Source organism: Siphateles boraxobius, unplaced genomic scaffold (genome assembly GCF_051911475.1).
Source record: "Siphateles boraxobius isolate OS27281-9 unplaced genomic scaffold, OSU_SipBor_1 5, whole genome shotgun sequence".
In the NCBI taxonomy this organism is placed as follows: Eukaryota; Metazoa; Chordata; class Actinopteri; order Cypriniformes; family Leuciscidae; genus Siphateles; species Siphateles boraxobius.
Genome location: NW_027509141.1, coordinates 10,177,501 through 10,200,274, shown reverse-complemented (window position 1 = coordinate 10,200,274; position 22,774 = coordinate 10,177,501). Strand labels below are relative to the sequence as shown.

The window sequence follows — 22,774 nt, the reverse complement described above, 5'->3', positions numbered from 1 at the left end:
AAAATACTCGCTTGTGAAAGTGATTTTTATCTTGAAGATAGATTGGATGACATTATTAACCTATAATTAAAAAAACAGTTTGATGATATTGGGAAAAAAAAAAACTATTCAACTGTACCCATTAAAATTCATGAAGATCATTCAAATAATTTCATCATTAAAAATAAACTTGAGAAAGTAGTAAAATGATACATTACGTGTGAAAAACTATTTAGATTCTGACATGATCAACAAAAAGATGCTCATTTTATTTGTCTGCATTCTCAAAACTGCATTCTCATAAGGCAGTGATTTGACCATTTGACCACAGTGTGGATTTAACCAAGATTTAAGTCATGCGAACTCAAACATTTTAAAATGCAGCAGCAGAAACAATTGGAAGAATTTGAAACAACTTGTGCTTTTGGCTGAAAAATATTTTATTTTAATTTATTTCTTGAAAATATATTTTTTCAGTGCCACTAGATGTAAAAAGCAGCAGTGTGCTGTGGATATGGGGTCAACCAGCAGTGAACTATGAGACTCATCAAGCTATTTGGACAGACCCTTCAGTGAAGCCTGGACTCAAACTCTCATCTCACTGCCTTTCATTCATTCATCTGTTCTTGACATCCTGCACATTATCAGATGCATGGGGTAAATGGGGCTTCAATGATGGAAAACATTACGAAAATAAATAAAGACACAGATGTTGGCAAAGAGGGGAAACTATATACAGAGTCCCTATGTGGCATGTCTGTCATTTAAAAGCACCATTAAAAGAGAAACTTGCATTGGTTTAACATCAAATTCCCTCCTTTCTCAAGCAGAGCTGGGGAGCTCTGTCACAGGTTGGGTTGATGATTTTGTGTTGTAAGTTTATTCGGCTTTCTTCGACTTCCTCTTGCGGGTTCCTTCACTCAGTTCCTCCTTGGTTTTGGTGGGAGACAGGGGCGCAGCAGCGGCTGGTGCGGGATGGTGGTGATCATGGGCATCTTCAATACCAAGGGGGGAGCCGAAAAGCAAGTGGCACACCCAGGACTCAATAAGGGCGAACGGAGATCCGTGAGAGTGTCGGGCCGTCATAAACACCTGTATAATTAATAAAACAAGAAATGTTCTTGAGTAATGAGATTAGAAATGTCTCAGTTATTGAGATTTATTCAATTTTCTCAATAAAATGTGAGTGTTGCATGCCTGAGCAAAAAGTCAAAGACCTAATGGATGTTGGGGGTGGTTGCCAGGGCATTGCTAATCGGTTGCTAGAGCACAAAGTATACTTCTTTTTTTATGTGTACACTATGGTATGTGTATACAGTACATGTTAAAGGACGGTCAAACTACACTTTTTGTCCCGCTGACTTCAATTCATATGCATGGGAAGACAGGAAATTCAAGCTAATGCGAAATTTGCTGCATTCCAAAGTTCAAGTTTGGAAGAGAAGAATTTTAATACATAGGGTTGGAATTTGGCACAAATTGTGTTGTTTATTTGATGTTTATAAATTTAAAAAACGTACACCAAAGGCTTAATGGAAATGTTGTCATTATTTGCTCATGATTATGTAATTTTGAGCTTGTATATGATGGGGGAGGAAGAAATTACATGTAATTTAAATTAATTTGCTGAAAATATTATCCTCAGCCTCAGTCTGATGTGCGTCTATAGGGGGATTTTATTTCTAAGCTCAGGGTTGTTTTACTGTTTTTACTGTTGGATTTTACTTTCATTTTGCTTTAATTATATATTTTTTTTATCCTTATATATATATCCCAGGTAGCCAGCGCAATCGGGCCAATTGCGGCTGAGTGTCAGCTCACTCGGCCGTGTTCTTGCAGCGGCTCATTAAAAGTGAACAAGCTCTGGCCCAGTAATGGTTGCCAGATTTGGCTAGGCTTTGGGTGTGCGAATTTGGTCCGATATGCGCTGAAACACGGCACATTTAGCCACATTCGGCCATATTTAGCCATATATAGCCATATTTTTTCCCTTTTCCCCCCACATTCTTTTATTTCTTAACTAACTAAATTCGTAAATTAATGATTTAATTCATATAATAAAACAAGCTTAAAATGGTCAAGGAAACTTTAACATTATTCAAGACATGAGCACAAGCTGCGACATCTATTGACGATACGTAGTGGTCTTTTTGTGCTGCTTATTGCCAGAGGAGCAGAAGAACTTCTTGCTAGCATGGTGAGTAAACCTTTGATAGTCTAACATTTAATATAATTTTAATAAACCGTTCTACATATATAATATCGAAGAAATTTTTATTTATAATGAAGCTATAATCATGAATTGGCTGATAACGCTAGAGTTTAGCTCCAACCCTAATAAACACACCTGAATCAGCATATCAAGGTCTCCAGGATTACTAAAACATTGAAGGCAGGTGTTTTGGAGTTGGTTGAAGCAACACTCAGCAGGACGCCAGCTACTAAACTAACTAATGTGAAGTCTTTATATTCTAATAAATGTATAAATGGTTCTTATTGCTTAGTCTGTAGCCAGAATGAAATACTTTTTTTTCTACCACAGAAGCATTCTATTAATCGACAGTAATGATCACTATTTCAATATCAGGAGCGACAATCAACAATAATGAGTTTGTGATTATATTGCAATGCAGCTTCACCCTCGAATGAGTTGTTTTGTTTATTTATTTGCATTACGCATTTTTTTTGTGTAAATACATGTACATGAATAGCATTAAATAGTCTGTGCAAATAAGCATAAATGCCATGTCAGATGCAACTTCTGTTCCAACTTTGCAGTGTAAAGACGGCTTTTGTTAATGTTGAAATAAAAAACTGGATCAGTAACAGTCTATAGTATTTCGATTGATCTGTACAGCCGAAACAATATTTATCACTGTAAAACTGCTTTGAAACAATCTGACCTGACTTTACTTGATCTTTTTTTTTTTAATCAGTGCGAAGAAATGCAAGTACTGACAGTGCATCAGGTGGAGTGTTTGAAAAGGTCATCGAAGGATGGCTGTAGCTCGCTTCGCACAGAGATGGGGGAGAAAAGAGCGGGCCCAAAAGCAAACAAAAGGTATGTTCCAAAAGTGCACATATTTTAGAAGGAGCACACAATTTTTTTTAAAATTCTGTATAAGATTAAGTGCAAGTATATTTTTTAATTTAGCAAACAATACTCAGACCAGCACCGGCAAAGAGTACCATTTTTGCTGGCGTGATTGTGACCCAGTGTCGGCTCAGTTTCAGTCTCGGACCAGTACCGCCTTAGTGTGCCATTTTTGCAGATATGATTGTGGCCCAATGCTTGCAGTTTTGGCGCCCGGACTCGGGCCAGTGTGTTTGGGACGATTCTGGGGCGTCATTCATCCTGAGTCTATCGAGTCTGGCAAACGCAACCGGGCCGAGTTATTTCTTCCGGCCTGCCCGATATGGGCAATTATCGGGCCGAACCATTTTGGCTACATGGGATATATATATATATATATATATATATATATATATATATATATATATATATATATATATATATATATATTAGTGCTGTCAAACGATTAAAATATTTAATCGCGATTAATCGCATTAATGTCATAGTTAACTCGCGATTAATCGCACATTTTTATCTATTCTAAATTTCTCTTGATTTCTCTTTGTTCATTATTTTTTCTCATTTTAATGCTCTTATCAACATGAAAAAAGTGGATTGCTTTCTTTGTGCACATTTTTTTTTATTGAAAACAACATAGGCAATACTGTGTTCAATTTCACACTAACATTCTCACTTGGAGCAAATCATTTCTTTGTAACACAATGTAACACTGTCCATCAATAAAAGGGTGAAAGAAATACTGACGAGGTCCTGATATTGACGAGGGGGCGGAGAATTCGCATTAGGTGTGTGTGTGTGTGTGCTTGGCCATCATCAAGTGGTATTTCAGACTGGACGTGCTGCGATGATGATAGCTCAGTTCATAACGACAAAACACACATATCACTTTGGTCTAGTCAATGGAACCATTTGGCAACTTTTTAAAAGTAAACTTTCCATTCAGAATCTTATTGGCATCCATTTCGGCGTCTCGCGCTCGTCATCCACTCAAAACGTAACTTTAACCTATTTGGCCGGCTCGCAAGCCCAAACAAGTGTGTGTGCGCGTGCCTGTTGTTTTGTTTCCGGTCTAGATCCACTTGCGCTTTGGTCGACGAAGCAACAAAACGTCCTCGCACGGCGCAAGCCCTTGAAATGAATGGGTTTCATAGCGCAGCGCCGCGCATGCCGCGTCCTGTTGCAAAAGCATGTGAAAAAAAACTACAAAGTTTGCTAGACCAAAAAGACCGTTAATCTCGCGATAAAAAAATTAATCGCGTTAAAATGGTTTTGCGTTAACGCCGTTAATAACGCGTTTAACTGACAGCCCTAATATATATATATAGAGGACTCAATACTAAGGATTTTTTTCTACTGGGCCAGTGGCCCCACCGCAAATAAAAGTAATAAAGTAAATAAAATAAAATAGGCCTAGTTATTTATTTATTTTTGGTGTTTTTGACCCATAACCTTAATAAATAAGGTGACACCAAGAACTACTAGCCTAACTTATTTATTTAAAATATTCTTAAAGATAAGTAAACAGTCAGAATAAAATAAGAACAAATAAACACAAAAGAACAAACATAAATTAAATAAAAAGTCATTTTCAAGTTTTGCAAGATGGTTTAATAATAGTTTCAGGTACAGAAATTGTATAAAGTCATCAAATGTAAAATAACACTGCATAGTCTGTATAAGTTAAATATTGATTAATCCTTATTAAAGTTACAAAAGCTAATCATTGAAGAGCAGTGAGCATTTTTTTTTTCTTTGTCTTGTAGTTTGAAAAAACAAACAGGAATATTAGTCTGCTGTCACTTTAAGACCTAATCCAACATACTGTTTTTCCATTCCACTACGCTATTTTTCTATTGTTTACCACCTAAACACACGCTAGACGGACGTCTTTAACCATTGCGCTTGTGTCTCGTATCTTTTTGCAGTATCTAAGCATGACATTGCATTTTAAAAACGCAGAGCTCAAGTTAAAAGAATTCCGACTTTTAAAAAAACGTGTCTCTAGACCTTGTGCTTTTTTTTCATTCCAATGACTTCTCACAGTTAACAGTTTTAATGTTTAACAACGTTTTTCTTCGTTACTTAAGCTCGAGGGGGTTCTGGTATGTGTTTGTATGTAATAAATGAAAATCAATTTAGGAAAAAAAAAGAAAAAGAGAAAAAAATATTCTTCTCATTTTATGAGCAAAGAGCTGCAACAACATTCTTCAAATTGTTTCTTTTTATGTTCCATTTTAAAAATATCAGCATATAGTTTGGAATAACAGACTTCCCATCTATGTGAGAGAATATTTTGTAAAGCAGAGATCACTTCATATTGAGTATAATATAACAGTATGATATATAAAAAACGATAATGACAGATTAAACTGCTGAACATGACGTCTCTATTTGCCTTGACAATCTATTGGCATTCAGTGAATAAAGGAATTTAGATTCAAATTCAGAAAGTAGTGTAGCTTAGGATAGTTTTTCAGAGAACTAAAAAATCGTTGCTTTTCTTTATTCCTTTTTTAGAAGATGGATTTCAATAGCATACACATATATACTGTATCTATTTAACCATATTGAATGAGCTGTGCCAAAGTCCCTTTCAAGGAAAGTCTGTTCGTTTAGAGGCCATATTTGCAATGCCTTCGGGCAGCTATTTCAGGCATCCGAGACCAATCCAATATCTATTTGAATGGGGGAATCCTGAAATCTCAAAAACTGCTTGCTGAACTCCCAATTAAATAACATATTTTAAATCAGCAGCAAAATCTAACATGAACTGTCCAACATATGTTGCTTTAAAAAATATATTTTTTTCAGGCTAGACCAGGGCCGGCGCTCCGCACACGCACATCACGCACTGCGCGTAGGGCACCAAGTGCTTGGGGGGGGCACCAAAAAATCTGGGTCGTGAAAAATCATCACAATAGGCTACTAGTATAAATAACAAATAATGTCTAAAAAATGTCTAAAGCATGTTAATATACAAAAGCAGTAATATAGGCCTAGACCAAATTAGTCGAGAAAAAGGTGAATCTCCTGTGCCAGTCTCCCTCTGGTGCCCCCCCTTCCCCACCTCCCAGTGGTCTGTTCATGCCTCAATCAATGTCAAATTTGGCAGACACCGACCTCAGACATGGCCTCGAAAAGGCACCAGGAGTCGGGGGCGGAAAAAGGAAAAAGAAGAGACGGCGGGATAATACTCATGCGTCGCTTGCAGGTAAGACAATGTTTTAAATAAAAATGTTAGTTTTGTAGCGCGGGCGTCCTTGCGTCGTGTATGCATGTCCAGGGGGGCGTCGCTAGTAGTGCAAATGATCCGGGGCAGGCTTTTTTAGCCCTGCATGTTGAATCTTTTATTTTAACGGGGGTCGGGGGGTTTCTCCCCCAGGAAATTTTTAAACTTGGGCTGTTTAAGATGCAGTTAGTTTGTTTGAGAAGAAAAGGAAGACCGCTTAGATACGTTTTTTCGTTGTTGTTCTATGCGGATAATGCGGTCGTTTTCAAGAGGTTCATAGGCCAAGGCCCAAGGGCGACATCTGTTGGTGAAACTGCAATTAGGAGAAAACCCCCCCCCACAATCTCAGTGTTTGTATATTTTCATATTCACAGAGTTGTCAGAGTTGCACCACCAAGCATTTGTGCTTAGGGCACCCAAATGGCTAGCGCCGGCCCTGGGCTAGACCAGCCAATGCGCATGTAGGAACCAGAGCTTCTAACGGCACAACAGCTGCAGTGACGCAGTGACTTCACCAATCAGCGATTTGTTCTTTCATTTAGAAGGCGGGATGCATTCCACCATATTGCATGGTGCACCATCTTTGTATATCTATAGTCTTTGGCTGTGCAGTTATTGACAATGTTCTGTCTCATTGACTGAATTTCTCTTAAAGAGGCTGAATAGACTGAAAAGTCTTAATAATTAAATAATGATGGGGTTGTTATAACATGTATAGTATTGACGTTGATGATGTTGTTGATGTAACGGTGATTGTTATGGAAATGTCCCCCTGTGTTGCTATATTGTTTTTTATGATGAACATTGTCAGACTTTCTTTTTAACATGTGGCTGTCGAATTGGAGGCCTATTTCAGAAATGGAGCACTTTATTCCGTAACACTTATCTATCGTGTTAGGACACTAGGCCTATCTATCTTCTCAATTCTCTGTTGCACAACCAGAGCCTGTAACATTAAGTATTTTATGTATTTCGGTCTTGTATCTGTGTCTGTCCTGTGTCTATGTCTTGCTGCAGAACTAATTGCCCTACGGGGACAAATAAAGTGTAAGAAAGTAAGAATATTACCTTGGATGTGGCCATGAAGAGTGTGAAGAGGCAGATGAGCATGCTCTTTGACACAGGGAGAAAGTTAGCCTCCTGAAGTGTGAACAGAATGGCTCCATAAAGACTGGCCTTGGTAGGGCTGAAAAATACAAGAATCACATTCTACACTTTTATATCTTTCATTCATTTAAAACATAAACAGCTCTTTCTCATGATTTCATTGACTTGGAATGATGGATTAAAAAGGCATGAGCCATATGAATTACATATTTGCATTTTTTTTTAAACAAAATTTAATTTAAACAGATATGCTCACTATAAAATGTCAGTAGAAAGAGATGATTTTCCAAACATTCTCTTTTGTGTACCACCAAAGGTTTTCACTAGTGAACAGACCACTCACAATGACATGTTGAGAACTTCATTGGTCTCTGGCTTCCAGACTCCTCGCAACAGCTGCTCGAAATTGGACATGAGAGCGACCCCTGACCCTGTGAGTATTAACAGAAACAATCAGCAGAGCTGCACAGATCTCCCAAGCAAGAGTTTTAAACGGGTCTTATAGAAGTGTTACATGACCCCCAAAAATAAATCCCTTAGGAGATATAAGATACTTACCCTTGACATAACCAGTAATGACCATGATCAGCCAGCCATGGTGATACGCATGGTGAGCGTGATGGACTCCAGCAGCGATTTTACGAGTCCGGACCACTTCTTTCAAGGCCACTAGCACGAGTTTCACAGGCAGAAACGCCACACATTTGTAGAACAGGTTAAGAGGGCAGAAGAAAATCAAGTACCTGAAAAAAAGAGAGAAAAAACACATTCTGATAAATAGATACTTAGTTTCTCATGTTGGCAAGAGGATTTCATAAAGGTAGTGAACTAGGTATTGAATAGGGTTGGGCGGTATGATGGTATAAACCTTGTCAATGTCAACGAAGAAATTGCACATGTGTGACCAGTGTTAGCTGGTCAATGTTTTGCTATATATTTTGATATATTCGCGCAGCTATTAGTCTGCAGAACTGCTTTACGTTATTTGCTCATGTAATCAATGAAGAAACATTGAGTAAATGTGGAAATACAGAGTGGGACAAATCCCAAATAAGTCAAGATGTGGACAAAGCTGTTATTGAGGGATGTAAAACAAAGGAGTTTAGTTGTTTACAGATTCTTGGCAACTTACCACATTAATATAGAGTGTAACTGTGTGCTAGCAAGTCATATATCAGCTATTTATAATGGCTTCAGGTGTGTCTAATCCAATCGGAATGTAGAGTGAGGACTATTTTTTTGATAAAGTTTTTTTTCTCTTAGTAATATTGTTTTACTGCTCTTATAGCACTTTGAAAAGTTAAGAGTTAATATCAATTCAGATATTTCATTCATTGGGTTATAAAAAATAGACATGGTAAAAAAATGACCATAACTTTCAATAATTATTATTTTTGCTGGAAATATTTTTTTTAATATAATTTTAGTCTTAATTGTAACTTCTTTTTTTATTTCATTTTTGTTATATTTCCAGCGAAAATAACTATTTTATGATATATAACATTACTACAATTCAAAAATATGCAACTTATTACAATGAGTTTTGACATTATAAATAAGTTATTATCATGTTATAAACTGGTTAATGATGCAAAAGCACAATTTTCATTTTATATCAAGGTCTGTCTTAAAGTTCTTGAAATGATCTTCAAGGTAACTTCAAAGTGGACATGCACTGAACCATTTCAAAGATTCTCACCACACAGCTGAGGCCAGGAGGATGTGACTGTTGTTATGGAAATAGTCGATAGGAGACACACCAAGCATGATGTCTGCTAGTATGTAGCTCCCAAAACAGTAGAGCATTGCACAGAACCATGAGGCCACTGGGCTTCTACGGGACACTTCCACAGCACCTGATCAACACAGACCATTACATATGACAATAGCACGTTCACTTTTCAACACTTAACATTTACATGTATTTATTTATATATAGTGAGGTCCAAGTCTAATACTCCTTTGACTTTAATTTAAAAAGTGAAATCCTGTTCTTCCATCACAAACGAGAAACTTTATGAAAGGGGGTCTTTATGACTTGTTTGCCAAGTTATAGTTTTCTGTGAACAAGGCCAGAATTGATATAGTTATTCAGTGACAATATTCCCTTGCAGTGAACTGGATCAATGGACAGTTAAGCCAAAAAAAAAAAACTGCATTAACTGATTCATTAAAAAAAAAATGACTCGCGTGTACTTTTATGATATTTTTAGGATACTTTGGTCTTATTAGAGGCTGAAAGTCTCACACCCTGTTCACTGTTCTGTAATTGCACCGAAAAGTTCACCATACTCCAAAAAAGGTTTTAGAACAACATGAGGGGAGTAAATAAAGAGAATAATTTTATTTTGGGGTTAACTCATCACTTAACTCCTTTATAAAAAAAAGTCAATACATTTTGGATAACATGGATCATGTGTTGAATAAACTTGTGAAGGTCAAACACAGACACACCAAAGAGTTTCAGAAATCCATTAACATACATCAAAAATTCTTAGAAAATAAAGTTTCATTTAAATTGTGTATAGCTAATAATGTAAAATATATGGTTTTGATTAGAAATTAGAAAAAAGCAAAATAGTAGTGTTTCAGTGATCTCTCTCAGAGATATCTGGATCCGTTCGGCTAACCGTTCATCTCAGCTGGTCATCATTTAGTTTGTCACCACTGTGTATTTAAGTCCCTCCTTGTTCACGCTTCAGTTGTCAGTTGTTATTTGTGTAAGTGCACACTGTTACGCCAGCTGCCTTTTAGTTTAATAAAACCTTGTTTATGTTTTATAATCATGTCGTTCATCTTCATCTTCTTCGTCATCTTGTAACAGAACAACTGACCAAAATGGATGATGCAGCCAAATTCGCTGCGATCGCTCGTGAGAGCCTGGATCTTTTGAGTTTTACTAAAAACTTCTGTCGTCTTGCCATCACCAGCCCCTTCAACGACGAGACCCTGAAGTCTTTGTTCTGGATCGGGGCTAACTATTACCATCCCATAGACCTCCCAGATACCTCTGGACTAAACTGGAGGGACATCATCATCTGTCTGTCCCATAGAGAGTGTCTACCCTCGGTCCAGAACCCAGAGCCCGTTTCACCACCTGCGAACACGGAGGAATAGTCTTAGCCCCCCACAGACGGAGAGCTACCAACCGCCACGACGCATCAGCCAGAGCCCGAGGACAAGTGGACAGCGTTGCCCCTTGGCCCGGAAGAGGAGCCCCCCAGTGAGTCTGACCAGGGGCGTGAACCCGCGACATCTGTGTATAATGGTGGAAATAGAGACTGAGGACTGGCTGATGGACTTATCAAGGTATTGTCTCCCACCCTGTCACAACCCGTTTCATGTTCCTCATCACTCTTCCTAGACAGCACAATGAACTTTGGACTGTGATTTATCAGTTTGCTCTGAACCCTCATCGCTGTTTCTAGACAGCACAAGAACCTGCCTGGACTATATATTACCTTCAAACTCGTCAAGACTACAACTGCCTCCGTCACTGCCCTTCTCAGCCAATCCTCCAGCCCCACCTCTGCTGGAGGTTTGCAGCCCTTCGCTATCTCCTGAAATGCCATGCTGTAACGTCAAGCCTCAGATCGAGCAACCACCATTAATGCCTGAGCTAGTAGATCTTGTGCCTCCACCTCCGGCCTCTGATCACCTCTTGCGTCGATCTGTCGGCTCCTCAATGGCTCCTCCCACCTTCGGCTCCACCAGACACCCTCTGCCTTTCCACTAGGTTCGCTCGTCCCACCGGCTCCCCCTCGGTCAGTTGTCTCTCCCCCTCCGCCACAGACTTAAGAATCTTCTGCTACGCTATGTTCCTCCACCCCTACGGCTTCAGCGGGCTCCTCCTTACCTTCGGGTAGGCATCGGTCCCCCATCACACTGGCATCATCTCAGTACTCGGGTGCTCTGGCTGCACCTCGGAATGAGATATTGCCATGGCATCGCCCAGACCTCCTGTGCCGGCTCTCTGTCTGTGCCTGGGATTCAACGGCTCCGCCTCCGTCGGTCGTCCCCCAGTTGACGTCAGCCTCTACTCCACTTTGGCTTCTCCCTCCCTCGACTCAGCTGTGGGCTATCGTCTCTAGCCTATGGGTCTGTTCCTTCGGACGTCTATCATAATCGTCCCCGGGGTCTCGTCTTCGTCCGGATATCACCATCCCTTCACCATCTCCTTCCTTGCGTAATTGCCTCGGCCACCTCCAAAGCCCCCTCCATCCCACCTTCACTTCTTCTATTACAGCACAAGGTCACGCCTACTGGGAGGGGGGTTGTGTCAGGGACATTTGGACCCATTCATTATTAATTTTCACTTTCATGGGCTTTTAGATTGTATTCTTCAGTCACATGTCGTCATTGTCTTGTTCTTTGTGTTTCCTACCACTCATCTGTTTCCATGGACACTAACCATTCATCTCAGCTGCTCTTCATTTAGTTCGTCACCACTGTGTACTTAAGTTACTCCTTGTTCACGCTTCAGTTGTCAGTTGTTATTTGTGTTATGGCGCTTTTCCACTGCATGGTACGGTACGGTCCGGTACGGCACGCTTTGGCACTTTTCCACTGCATGGTACGGTACGGCTCGGCTCGGCACGGCTCACTTGTGGCGCTTTTCCACTGCATGGTACGGTATGGTACGGCTCGCTTCGCTCGCTTTAAATGGTACCACCTTTGTTGAGGTTCCAAGCGTACCGTACCGATACTAAAATGTGACGTGGAGCACTGTAGATCACTGATTGGTCAGACAGACAGAATCGTCACTACCAGCGTCATTGTATTTATGAGACATCAAACCCGCTAGATTTAAATAGCCAGTAACAGCCACCGCTGTAGCACCTGTTTTAAAACTACTTGCTTGACTTGCTTGAAGAAAAAAAACTTCCAAAAAAGAATTGGCTGAATCGTGGTCAGTGGACGAGAAGCGCAGACGTTCCTCTTGTTGGTTAACGTGGAGCGGATAAACTATAACGATCAGTCATAATCCCACCCACTTTGAAGCGGTACTAGCTGCAGTGGAAAAGCAACCGAGCTAAAGTGAACCGAGCCGTGCCGAGTCGTACCACGCAGTGGAAAGCGAAGCGAGCTGAACCGTGCCGCGCCGAGCCGAACCCTACTGAGCCATACCGAGCCGTACCATCCAGTGGAAAAGCGCCATTAGTCCACAATGTTACACCTGCTGCCTTCTAGCTTAATAAAACCTTGTTTATGTTTTATAATCCTGTCGTCCATCTTCATCTTCTTCTTGTAACAGTCTCAGACTTTGGGAGCCCACTGTACTTTATTCAATGTAAAACAAAATGTCTGTGAAATTTACGATAACAAATTTGCAGCTGTGGTTGCCAGAACTTAACCATAAAAAATACACTAGCAGCATTTTACGTTTTTCAGCTATAATCTAAATGTACAGTATTTTTTTTTACATTTCATTAATATTACTATACCAAATTAATAACCTTTGTTTTTAATATTTTAATATACCGACAACCACCTTAAAAACAGGTGATAAAGAGAACAACATGATAAGTTAAAGTTCATCACAAGTAGCTTTTCTTAAGCTGAGGTAAATCCTTATATACAGAAGGTGTAAAGTGACACTCAAATAATGAAATAAATATGAATTTAAGAACATGTAACATAAAACCCCATGTACATAACTGGTAAGAAAAAACTAAGAAAAAATATATTTATTTCAATTAAAAAAAACAATGAATGTGAGATTTTCAAAGAATGTCAATTTCAATGTCAATTTATTTTAAGTTTTTCACTAAAAATTGTAAGATGATTTGTCATTTTTCACTCACATCAAAAAACGAATGTAACTGTAAATTATATGAAATGTCCCATATGGTCTATACAGATTTTCACCATATAGAGTAAGAGAAGTTACTGTTAATTAATTAAAGGGATAGTTCACACAAAAATGAAACATCTGTCATCTATTTACTCACCCTCAAGTTGTTCAAAACCTGTATGAATTTGTTTCTTTTGCTGAACAAAATATTTTGAGGAAGGTCGGTATCCAAACAGTGGATGACTTCCATAGAATGGAAAAAAGATGCTATGAAAGTCAAAGGGGCCCATCAACTGTTTGGTTAACAACATTCTTAATTTTTGGGTGAAATATCTCTTTAACAGATTTTTACCGTTAAATTTGTACAGTCTTTTACCATTAAAAATACAATAATTGTTTTATAGTGTATCCTATCAAAAACATTACTCTCTAAAGCAGTGTAGGATTTACCACATGATATCTGACACCACTAAGACATGTTGTATATCAAGATCTTGGGGTCCACAGACACCACCCCTCTGAAATATCCAGGGATGAACACATCTCACAGAGCAGGTGTAGCTTGGGTAGTTACACACCCAACAGGCATTTTGAATGAAAAATGATCCTCTCAAATGTGGCCTAAAAATAAACAGAAGCCTAAAGCTTTTTGTTCGTCTCAAACTGCAGGCCTGTTTCACACCACGACTTCCAACATGCACAAACAGCTGACAGGATGAGCTTCAGCTATAGCAACTGGCTAATGTTTGGACAAAGTGGTGGATATATAGCCTACAGTATATATGCATAAACAGTATATCAAATTCTTTACCGTCTATGGTGCTTTATCACAAGTCTGTGAATTGTATGTAAATGGTATGAGAGTATTATATTCTATAACTGTGCCCTGGTAGCCTATATCTGAAAATATGATTCCATTTTAAGTTATGGCAAGTTGTGGTGATCAACTATTTTCTTCAGACAGCTCATTAAATGAAAGCATGGAAAAATAAATCTAACCTAAAACTATTACTACTGGTGTATTACTAATGTGTTAACTGCACTAGTCAAAATGTCACCCCAAAATGAATAACAGTTAAGCACATTTCCCACAATTTACATAAAAAACATCTCATTACCATAATGCAAAAAATAAATAAATAAAATCATAACTGTAATGCTAATAATATTTTCATTCTCATAATTGTTTGAAAATGTATTTTCATTACCATTATGAAATATTATTTAAGCCAACCAAAAATTTTACATTGGGAAAACAGGCTTATAGGCTATAGCATACATCGGCTATTACTTGTTCAACTTTCTATTTTTTTTTAAAGTCCAGGTAGAAAGTCATCATTGAGAATAATAGGAATTACAAAGTCGTACTAAAACGATCCTGAGCAACATGAATTTGCTTAACAAATTCACTGGGCTTCGTTTTGTCCTCTCCTCTGCTGCTGTCTATTTAGGGCGCTTCTATTTATTGCAGTGAGACTCGCAGTGGAATGCGCACGGACTCTATCGTGTTTCGAGGAGGCTCTTCGAGAGTGGAGCTCTTCACCATAGAGAAAATACTAATTGAGACGTAGAGACATGGATAAAATATTGAATACGGACGAACAGGACTGTTCGCATTCTATTGCAAAAACAATGTCAGAGTTACAATGAACCCTGAGACAAATTACATAACACTTGTTGAAAACAATAATTAGCCTATGAATTGAGAATGAATTGTTTCATGTTAACTCTGTTAATTAATTATTAGCCAATGCCTATTGATATAAATGATGTAAATGCCTGAATATAAAACAAATCGTCATTTTAATTGGACCAAAATAAAGCTCTAGTGCAAGATTCTGTTGTTTTCTCTAAACAACAATTCCACTTACCTGGTTCATATTTGAGGTAGAGTATTGACACGATATAATAAGCGAGATCAAAAACTGGAAACATCGCCATTTTCGAGAAATACTGGGCAATTTCGCCCAGATTAAGGACATCTAGCACATCCATGATTATCGACCCTGCCGCATGAACAGATCTTCAAGAGACTCGCCGTGTGCACGAGTAAAAGGGTTCACTCACATGAATATGCCTATTAATACACGGCAAGCTCAGGCGCACTGTTGAGGTGAAATCAACACACACGGACACTGCTCGTGCGGAGTTAGGATGTACTGCCACTTACTGGATGACCGCGATATGCGCGCGCCGATTCGATTATCAAGCCATTTCGAAAATGTAAAAAAAATAAAATAATAATAATTTACTTAAATCAAAGTAATTGTTTCATATTTTCATTGTCATAAAAAAAAACATCCGTGTATTATTGTACTGAAGTAGCCTACATTTTTGTACATTTTGTAGTGTACTTTTTTATTTTTTATTAAATGCTTGAAGAAAAGAAAAGGGGGAAAACATTAAGATTAAGTTTAAGTGCCAAGTCCTTAACACAGCCACTGTTCTTATAGCTTTTACGTTTTTAGAGAACTCAATAGATTCAAAATACATTTTCATTTCAGGTTAAATCTTAAAACAAGAGGATTGCATTTAGAAAATGTACATTTGTGAATGTGATATTTAGATATTTAACAGAAAATAAGATTTATAAGATACATTTCACTTTTCCTTTCACATTTGTGAAAACCAAAAATTACATACAATTACAAATTTCCATATGTAAATTCAAAGATTTGTATAACATTTGATAAAATCACAGACGTCACACCAAAAGGTCAGTTGAGAGAGCAGTTCGAAAATAAATATAATAGTTTCAGGTTTCTCTAAACAGATATCATTCTTAAATCTTTTGAGAGAGCACTTAACTGGGTAAAACCTATGAATTACCTTAAAGGTAATTTCTCTCATTTTGTTAGTTATCAGGTTTTTGTGAGGTAACCTAATGTACAAACTTTTTTCCAGGGAATGTCACTTACAAAACCATTAAGAAATTACATATGGCATAGAAACAGACTCCTCCTGAAACAAGACTCGAATATGCTTATTGTTTTTTTTATTTGGATGAAGAAAGGCACAGATTAATGACTTACACAGATCCACTGAGTGACTAAAAGACGAAAAAGAAAATCCTTTAAAAAGCACAAGAACTCCTTGTGGCACTGAATCAGCCACAATTGCAAACTCAATTTGGAGAAACAGGAATTCCATGCTTTACTCAAAATGGAGGGCGGTGATAAAATCAGGGTGCCAACTACGGGGGAGCCAGGGGGAGCTTGGCTCCCCTTAAAGGGACTATGTGTAGTTTTTTAGGTATTTTATTATCTAAAATCAATATTTTTATTCAAAAATATGTCCTCAATGGTGTACAAATACCTCTGCCTATTATCAGACTTATCCTCGTAAACGAAGAATTTATTATCTTTATATACATGTGACGGGTAGGTCCACGGAGCCTTCCATGTAGTTCCGCCATCTTGAAAAACTATAATAGCAGAGAGGGTCAAAAAGTAGGCCAAAGTGTTTTCGTTCAGAGCCAGCATCACATAACTTAAAGCAGCAGAAACGGAGGAGCAGAGCAGTGAGGGGCGCTTGTCACTGCCCCGGCAAGTTTAAAAGGCTGCATTGCACTCTTATTATTCATACTGTAACATTGTTGTGTCAAGTTGCACTTTGTTTGAAATAACAAACCTGTTCACCCGAAGGAAAACTCGATGAAGTGCTATTAGAAGACATCCTTTCATAGCTTTTTGGTAAATAACAGCTACCGTAGATGCAACACGCATTAGAAAAAGCAAGCCGCTGGAGAGCACAATTCGTTTGAATGCAAAATACAATTTCACCGCTAGATGGGAGAAATTCCTACACAATGTCCCTTTAATAAGACATGGGCTCCCCTGAAAACGTGATTCATGAAATTTTGGGCGGTCTCAAAAAATATTGACTGTTTTATTTTGACGTGCAATTTCAGTTTTGTGTAATGTAATCCATCATGGATTATTATGTGTAAAATAGTAAAAATATCATTCATTCATGCATGACGGCGATTTAAACCTAATTCACTTCAATAAAGATAACTATACATGCTATTCTTGTCATGAGCATCAAGTTGTGGTGGTGCTGCGGTTCAAATTCCGTTCATGTTTAGTACGTTAACTCAAAGATTTGTCGAAAAAATATAAACTTTGGAGGCCATTGATCTGGGCACGAAGTCCTTGAAATCCATTCTGTGTTAAGGTAAGGCATGTTATTCCCAATTATGTGTTGTGGCTTGGTTGTTATAGGCCTGCGTGACTCTCGATATCTTAGGCCTAATTGAACGGAGGAATTATGGTATTCTTCTGTAGCATGACGAGTAATTTAACTCTTGTTCAAGTGAACTCAAAGACAGCCAATTTATAGACTTTTTGTGGGTGGCTATTTGCTGTTTGACTTATAAGTTTGTGTCGATAAAGTATAATTGGGTGAATCCTGTATATAGTGCTTGCATAGTGCATACACTTGTAGCTGTTATGTATCTTTGAAAGTCTTTGAAATTAATGGATTAAACGGGAGTGGACGGGCATTCGGAATGGTCAAAAATGTGCAATAAAGAATCGGTTTTGATGATTTTGGAACCCAGGTGGTAGGAGAGAGAAAAATCAAAATGACCAAAGAAAAAGTGCCCACCGAACCTGTTCTTGTGATCAGTCCAAATAATAAAAGGTACCCCTGACCCTTCTAAACAATGACGCCATTCCTCCAACACTAACTTGACTGACAATAACTCTCTGTTACCAATGTCATAGTTATGTTCGGTAGGTGATAAATGATGGGACAAAAACGAGCAAGGATGCATTTTGTCGTCTGTGGAAGAACGTTGGGAAAGTACTGCTGATGTGTCGACCTCCACCACGAACTGACGTGAAGGATCAGGGGCTATCAAGATGGGAGCCGAAACAAAGCAGCCTTTCAGTTTGGTGAATACAGCCTCGGACCACCTGAACGTAGTTCTGGGGGAGGTCAAGGCGGTCAGAGGAGGGGCTAGTTGGCTGAAAGTGCGAATGAAACGCAGATAGAAATTGGCGAACCCCAGAATCCTCTGTAGGGCCTTACAGGAATCTGAACTTGGCCAATCTACCACAGCCTTAACCTTCTCAGGATCCATACGTACTCCCTCAGATGAGATGATGTAACCTTAGAAAGGAACAGACTGTGCATGAAAAGTGCATTTCTCCGCCCTGACAAAATGCCTATTCTCTAGCAATCTCTGAAGCACTCGCCGGGCATGCTGCACATGTTCCTTGGAGAGAAGACGAAAAAATCAATATGTCATCCAGGTAGACATATATGAACTGATCAACCATATCTCGCAGCACTTCATTGACGAGAGCCTGGAAGACCGCTGGCGAGTTGGACAGCCCGAAAGGCATGACCAAATATTCAAAGTGCCCCCTGTGGGTGTTAAACGCGGTCTTCCCTTCATCCCCCTTCTTTATGCAAACCAAATGATAAGCATTACGTAAATCCAATTTTGTGAAGACCGATGCTCCCTGCAACCTCTCGAAGGCTGAAGACATCAACGGCAAAGGATAAGTATTCTTTATCGTGATGTTGTTCAACCCCTGTTGATAAATCCACTGCCTCCTCCTGAAACACAGAACCAGACACAGACGAACAAGCAGACACTAGACAGGACTCATAACACTGATTGCTCCATGTAGTAATGGAACTCTGACACCAGTCCACTCTGGGGTTATGTTGGGTTAACCAGGGGTGACCGAGAACAACGGGTGCAAGTGGAGAATACATGAGAAGAAATGACAATGTTTCGGTATGGTTGCCTGATGGGGTGAGTGTAATGGGTCCGGTGGTGAGCGAAATGTTAGGAAAAGTTCTTGACCATTGAGGGCATTGACTGATACCTTGTGGGTGAGTGATGTGATCGGGATCTGAAGTCTGTGAGCAAATTTAAGGTCCATGAAGTTATCTTCTGCTCCGGAATCCAACAGGGCTTGACAGTCGTGCGTGTAGGTTGCCCATTTCAGTCTTACCGGAAGGAGCGTGGACGATGATGAGTTCTTCTCGGCGGAGATCCCACCCGATAGTAGCCTCACTGTTCCTATCAGGCTTGACCTTTTACTGGACAGGCGTGTAGGAAATGGCCCGCTCCCCCACAGTAGAGGCAGAGTCCTGACACAGAGCGAAGACACTGACACACCTTGACGAAGATTGGTGAGTATCCTGGTCACCTCTCTCCCCGCCACCCTCCAGTCAAACACTCGCCTCATCTCCTCGGAGAGTGCCTTGAACGAGGTGCAGCATGGATCCTGGTTCTCCCACACCACGGTTCCCCATGGCGGTGTGGATGGCGCAGCGGGACCTCTCAGATGTTGGAGTTGCTGGGTGACACCTGCGCCACTAAAGCCTGCACCGCCCGACCCGTGTTCGTGAGACTCTCTTCCTGTGCATCCATCCGTGTAATACTGCGGGAGATGAATTCATCCAGACCGATAGTTGATTCACTCACTGCATCCATGTCTGGTCAGATCGTTCTGTAACGTCTCAAAAAAGGAAGATGCAATAATGCAAGTAAAAGATATTTATTGGAAGTTTAACAGGAATGACCTTCCTGGACAAGGGAAACACACAAACACGGTGGCCGCAGAGTGGCGCAGGGACCTCGATGGGCAACACGGATGATGGTGGATGTGAGGGTGGAAAATGGTCTGTGAAGTACCAGGTGGGAGAATAAATCCAGACAGGAAACGAAGAACACGGAGAACAATCCAGACGGGGACATACCGATCATGAAGACGCCAGACAGAACAGGAACGGGAACAACACCGGTAAACTCCACCACGATCTGACAAAGACAAGACGAACTGTGAACATAAGTAGGCACCGCTGATCAGATGCAGATGGCGCCGCTGATCAGCGGTAGTGATCAGTGACCACGCCCACACGCACACACACAAGACGAGAAAGAGATAGTTAATTCAAGAACTGTGACAAAAAGTTGAGATACAAAAATAATTAAATTTTTAAACCAACGATCAAAGAAAAGAGATTAATGTTTATGGTAGGTCCTTATTATTCTGAATTATATAAAAGTGAGGTGTAAAATTGTGTTGAGGGACCAAGCTAATAACATTTGCCTAAAAATGGAACATTTCATATAGGGATTTTCATTATGTTAAAGTAGTTACAGGTTAATATGAATTTTAAACCCCCTAGTTTGGAAAAAAAAATATTAGGGATCAGATTCCAGGTAGATGTGGGCTTATTAATAAAGTTCTTTATCCAGTTTATTTTGGTGTTGTTTAAAGTGGTAAAATCAAGAAAGTTTAACCCCCCCTTCTCAGTGTTGTCAGATTTTGCCGCTTGTTGAGACTGACGTCACCCGTCACCGCTTCCCAAACGCTCTACCAGATGCCCCAGGAAAACAACAAATGGTGCTAATATACACTCACAATGTGATGTAATACTACCGAAAAATTATAATCCTATATTTTATTATGCTATTCTTTGAATATGCTTTCTTTTGCATTATAGCCTTTAGTTTGGTGTTTCAATAGTCGCATGGTGAATGGATTTTTGGTCATGAAATGGTGAAAATTGAAATATTAATTTAGAATGGAAAACATGGGAAATTCATGTGTGTGTTTTTTTTTTCTGATGACAATAGCTTGTTTTTTGTACCATGGTCAAAGTACCATGTCCATGGTACAAAATCTACTACATTTACTACATTATTTACATGACAAAAGCTGATATGCTCAGCTGATTCTGCAGCCAAAGAGCTTGCTTGATCATCATTTAAACAGTCTTTTTCAGTGCCAGCTGTAAGCACCTGCAGTGCTCAGAGCTCATCTGAAACCCTCCACCTCCCCCAGCTCCACCTGTTTAAATCTGCTTCGGGATTTATGTAGCCTATATGCCTGTTACTACAGGTTGATTTTTTTCCACAGGTTGATTTCCTCCAACCACCACCGAGGTCACCACCAATAACATTGTCATATCCATTAACATGCTGAAATTATTCAGGAGTTGCCATGATTGAAATGCTGATTTATTAATATATTAGTAAAATTAAAATGGACTGTAAAAGTAAATGATGTTATTATTATTATTACTATTATTTTTGTTTATATATATATACCGGTATATACATATGTTTAGCCTACCATATGTAACTGTAGGCCAGGCTTAAAATGCAACTCTCAGTTTTATGTAGGCCTGCTATGTAACAGGGTTCCTGTAACCCTGTAACTACCCACTATCCATCAAGGAGGTTCATGGCCAGGGGCTGCTGAGGTGAGGAGGATGCATGCAGCTTTTAAATCGGAGTGATCAGGAACAGAATTGTTGTGTTCTATTTCAGCCGTCAGGTGGAGATGATGATCTGCCGACTTATACTCTACAGAGATCGAAGAAGAAGAGGACGAACCGAAGCGGATATAATCAGCCAAAATGATCGGAGATCTTTTAATTGTGGGGTAAATTTCACTGGTTTTAATAATGCAGGAAACGTTTATTATTAAATAGAAAGTTATTTGTGATGTTCATATGTCTAGTATATGAATGTCACTGTGTAACAGCTGTTTGTTTTCCTGTCCACGTCACACATCTTCTTACGTTTTCAGCACTCTGCTCATGAACGCTGGCGCTGTGCTCAACTTTAAACTGTAAGTAAAGACACAAAAGTTATCTGACAGTTTTAGTTTCGAGAATTGCTTGCTAATCGGTTCGGTGTCTTCGCAGAAAGAAGAGGGAAACACAGTCACAAGGGTTTGGCGATGAATCTGGATCATCCAGTACTGGTAACAGCAAATCTTGAACGTTTTAACGTAAAAAAAGTGATAGTTAATTTAATGCCGTATATTAATTCACTGATGGTAAAATGCTTCCTTTTTGGTCATCATGCAGTGTCAACTATATTTTATTTTATTGATTTCCCTTAGTATATCTGTCTATCTATGAAAAATGTCCATCACGTAGGCTACAACAAAAAAGTGTGTCCAAAGTGCGACCAAGAGTGCTACATGTTGTAGTATATAAAGACTAAAATATTATGATATAAATCAAATATTAGATAAATGCTGCATTTCTGCTTTCAGAATTTTAATTTTTCGAGTAGCCCTGACTCATGACTCTTATCGTGCATTATTTGTACTTAGGTGACAACATCAGAGAGTTTTTGCTGAGTCTGCGGTACTTTCGCATATTCATAGCACTTTGGAACATTTTCATCATGTTTTGCATGATCGTGTAAGTATTGACATCCTACTTTCACACGGTTAAAAATTTAATTTTTGCAAAAATGCACACGGTACTATGTAATAGTGTTCTTTGTAAATTTTTTTTCAGGTTATTTGGATCATAATACATGGCTGTTACAGTGAGGATAACTACGGACACAAAATATATAATAATTGGGCGATCTCATGTAATGGTTTTGTAATGGTGCAGAACATCTTTAAGTCTTATACATAGACTCACCAGGCATCTGTATATTTTGTACAAAAGTGTGTTTGATTAATATTGCTTTTACTTTTTGTTAATCAAACGAGGACAGGGCACATGGTAATTAGTTTTTGTTAAAATAAAAAGTACAGTTTAAAACAGCTGCACACTACAGCGAAGAGTTAGA

General features: G+C 39.0%; 2 protein-coding genes across 2 annotated transcripts in view; one reads left to right on the top strand and one right to left on the bottom strand.

The window, feature by feature from the left end:
- Positions 1–401: 401 nt before the first annotated feature.
- Positions 402–15,344, bottom strand: tmem38a (transmembrane protein 38A). Its single transcript, XM_077202764.1, has 6 exons — positions 15,075–15,344; positions 9,109–9,265; positions 7,968–8,152; positions 7,753–7,840; positions 7,371–7,488; positions 402–1,071 (listed from the first exon to the last, which is right to left on the bottom strand). The coding sequence occupies exons 1-6, from the start codon at positions 15,196–15,198 to the stop codon at positions 859–861; spliced, it is 885 nt and encodes a 294-aa protein (XP_077058879.1). The 5' UTR covers positions 15,199–15,344; the 3' UTR covers positions 402–858.
- Positions 15,345–21,493: 6,149 nt separating this feature from the next.
- Positions 21,494–22,774, top strand: part of smim7 (small integral membrane protein 7) — a 2,488-nt gene continuing 1,207 nt past the window's right edge. Inside the window, exons 1-5 of the mRNA XM_077202763.1 lie at positions 21,494–21,620; positions 21,768–21,809; positions 21,886–21,944; positions 22,302–22,392; positions 22,492–22,774. The exon at positions 22,492–22,774 is cut by the window's right edge and continues 1,207 nt beyond it. Coding sequence (XP_077058878.1) covers positions 21,595–21,620; positions 21,768–21,809; positions 21,886–21,944; positions 22,302–22,392; positions 22,492–22,507 — 234 coding nt within the window. The 5' untranslated portion in view covers positions 21,494–21,594 and the 3' untranslated portion in view covers positions 22,508–22,774. The remainder of the gene's footprint in view (positions 21,621–21,767; positions 21,810–21,885; positions 21,945–22,301; positions 22,393–22,491) is intronic.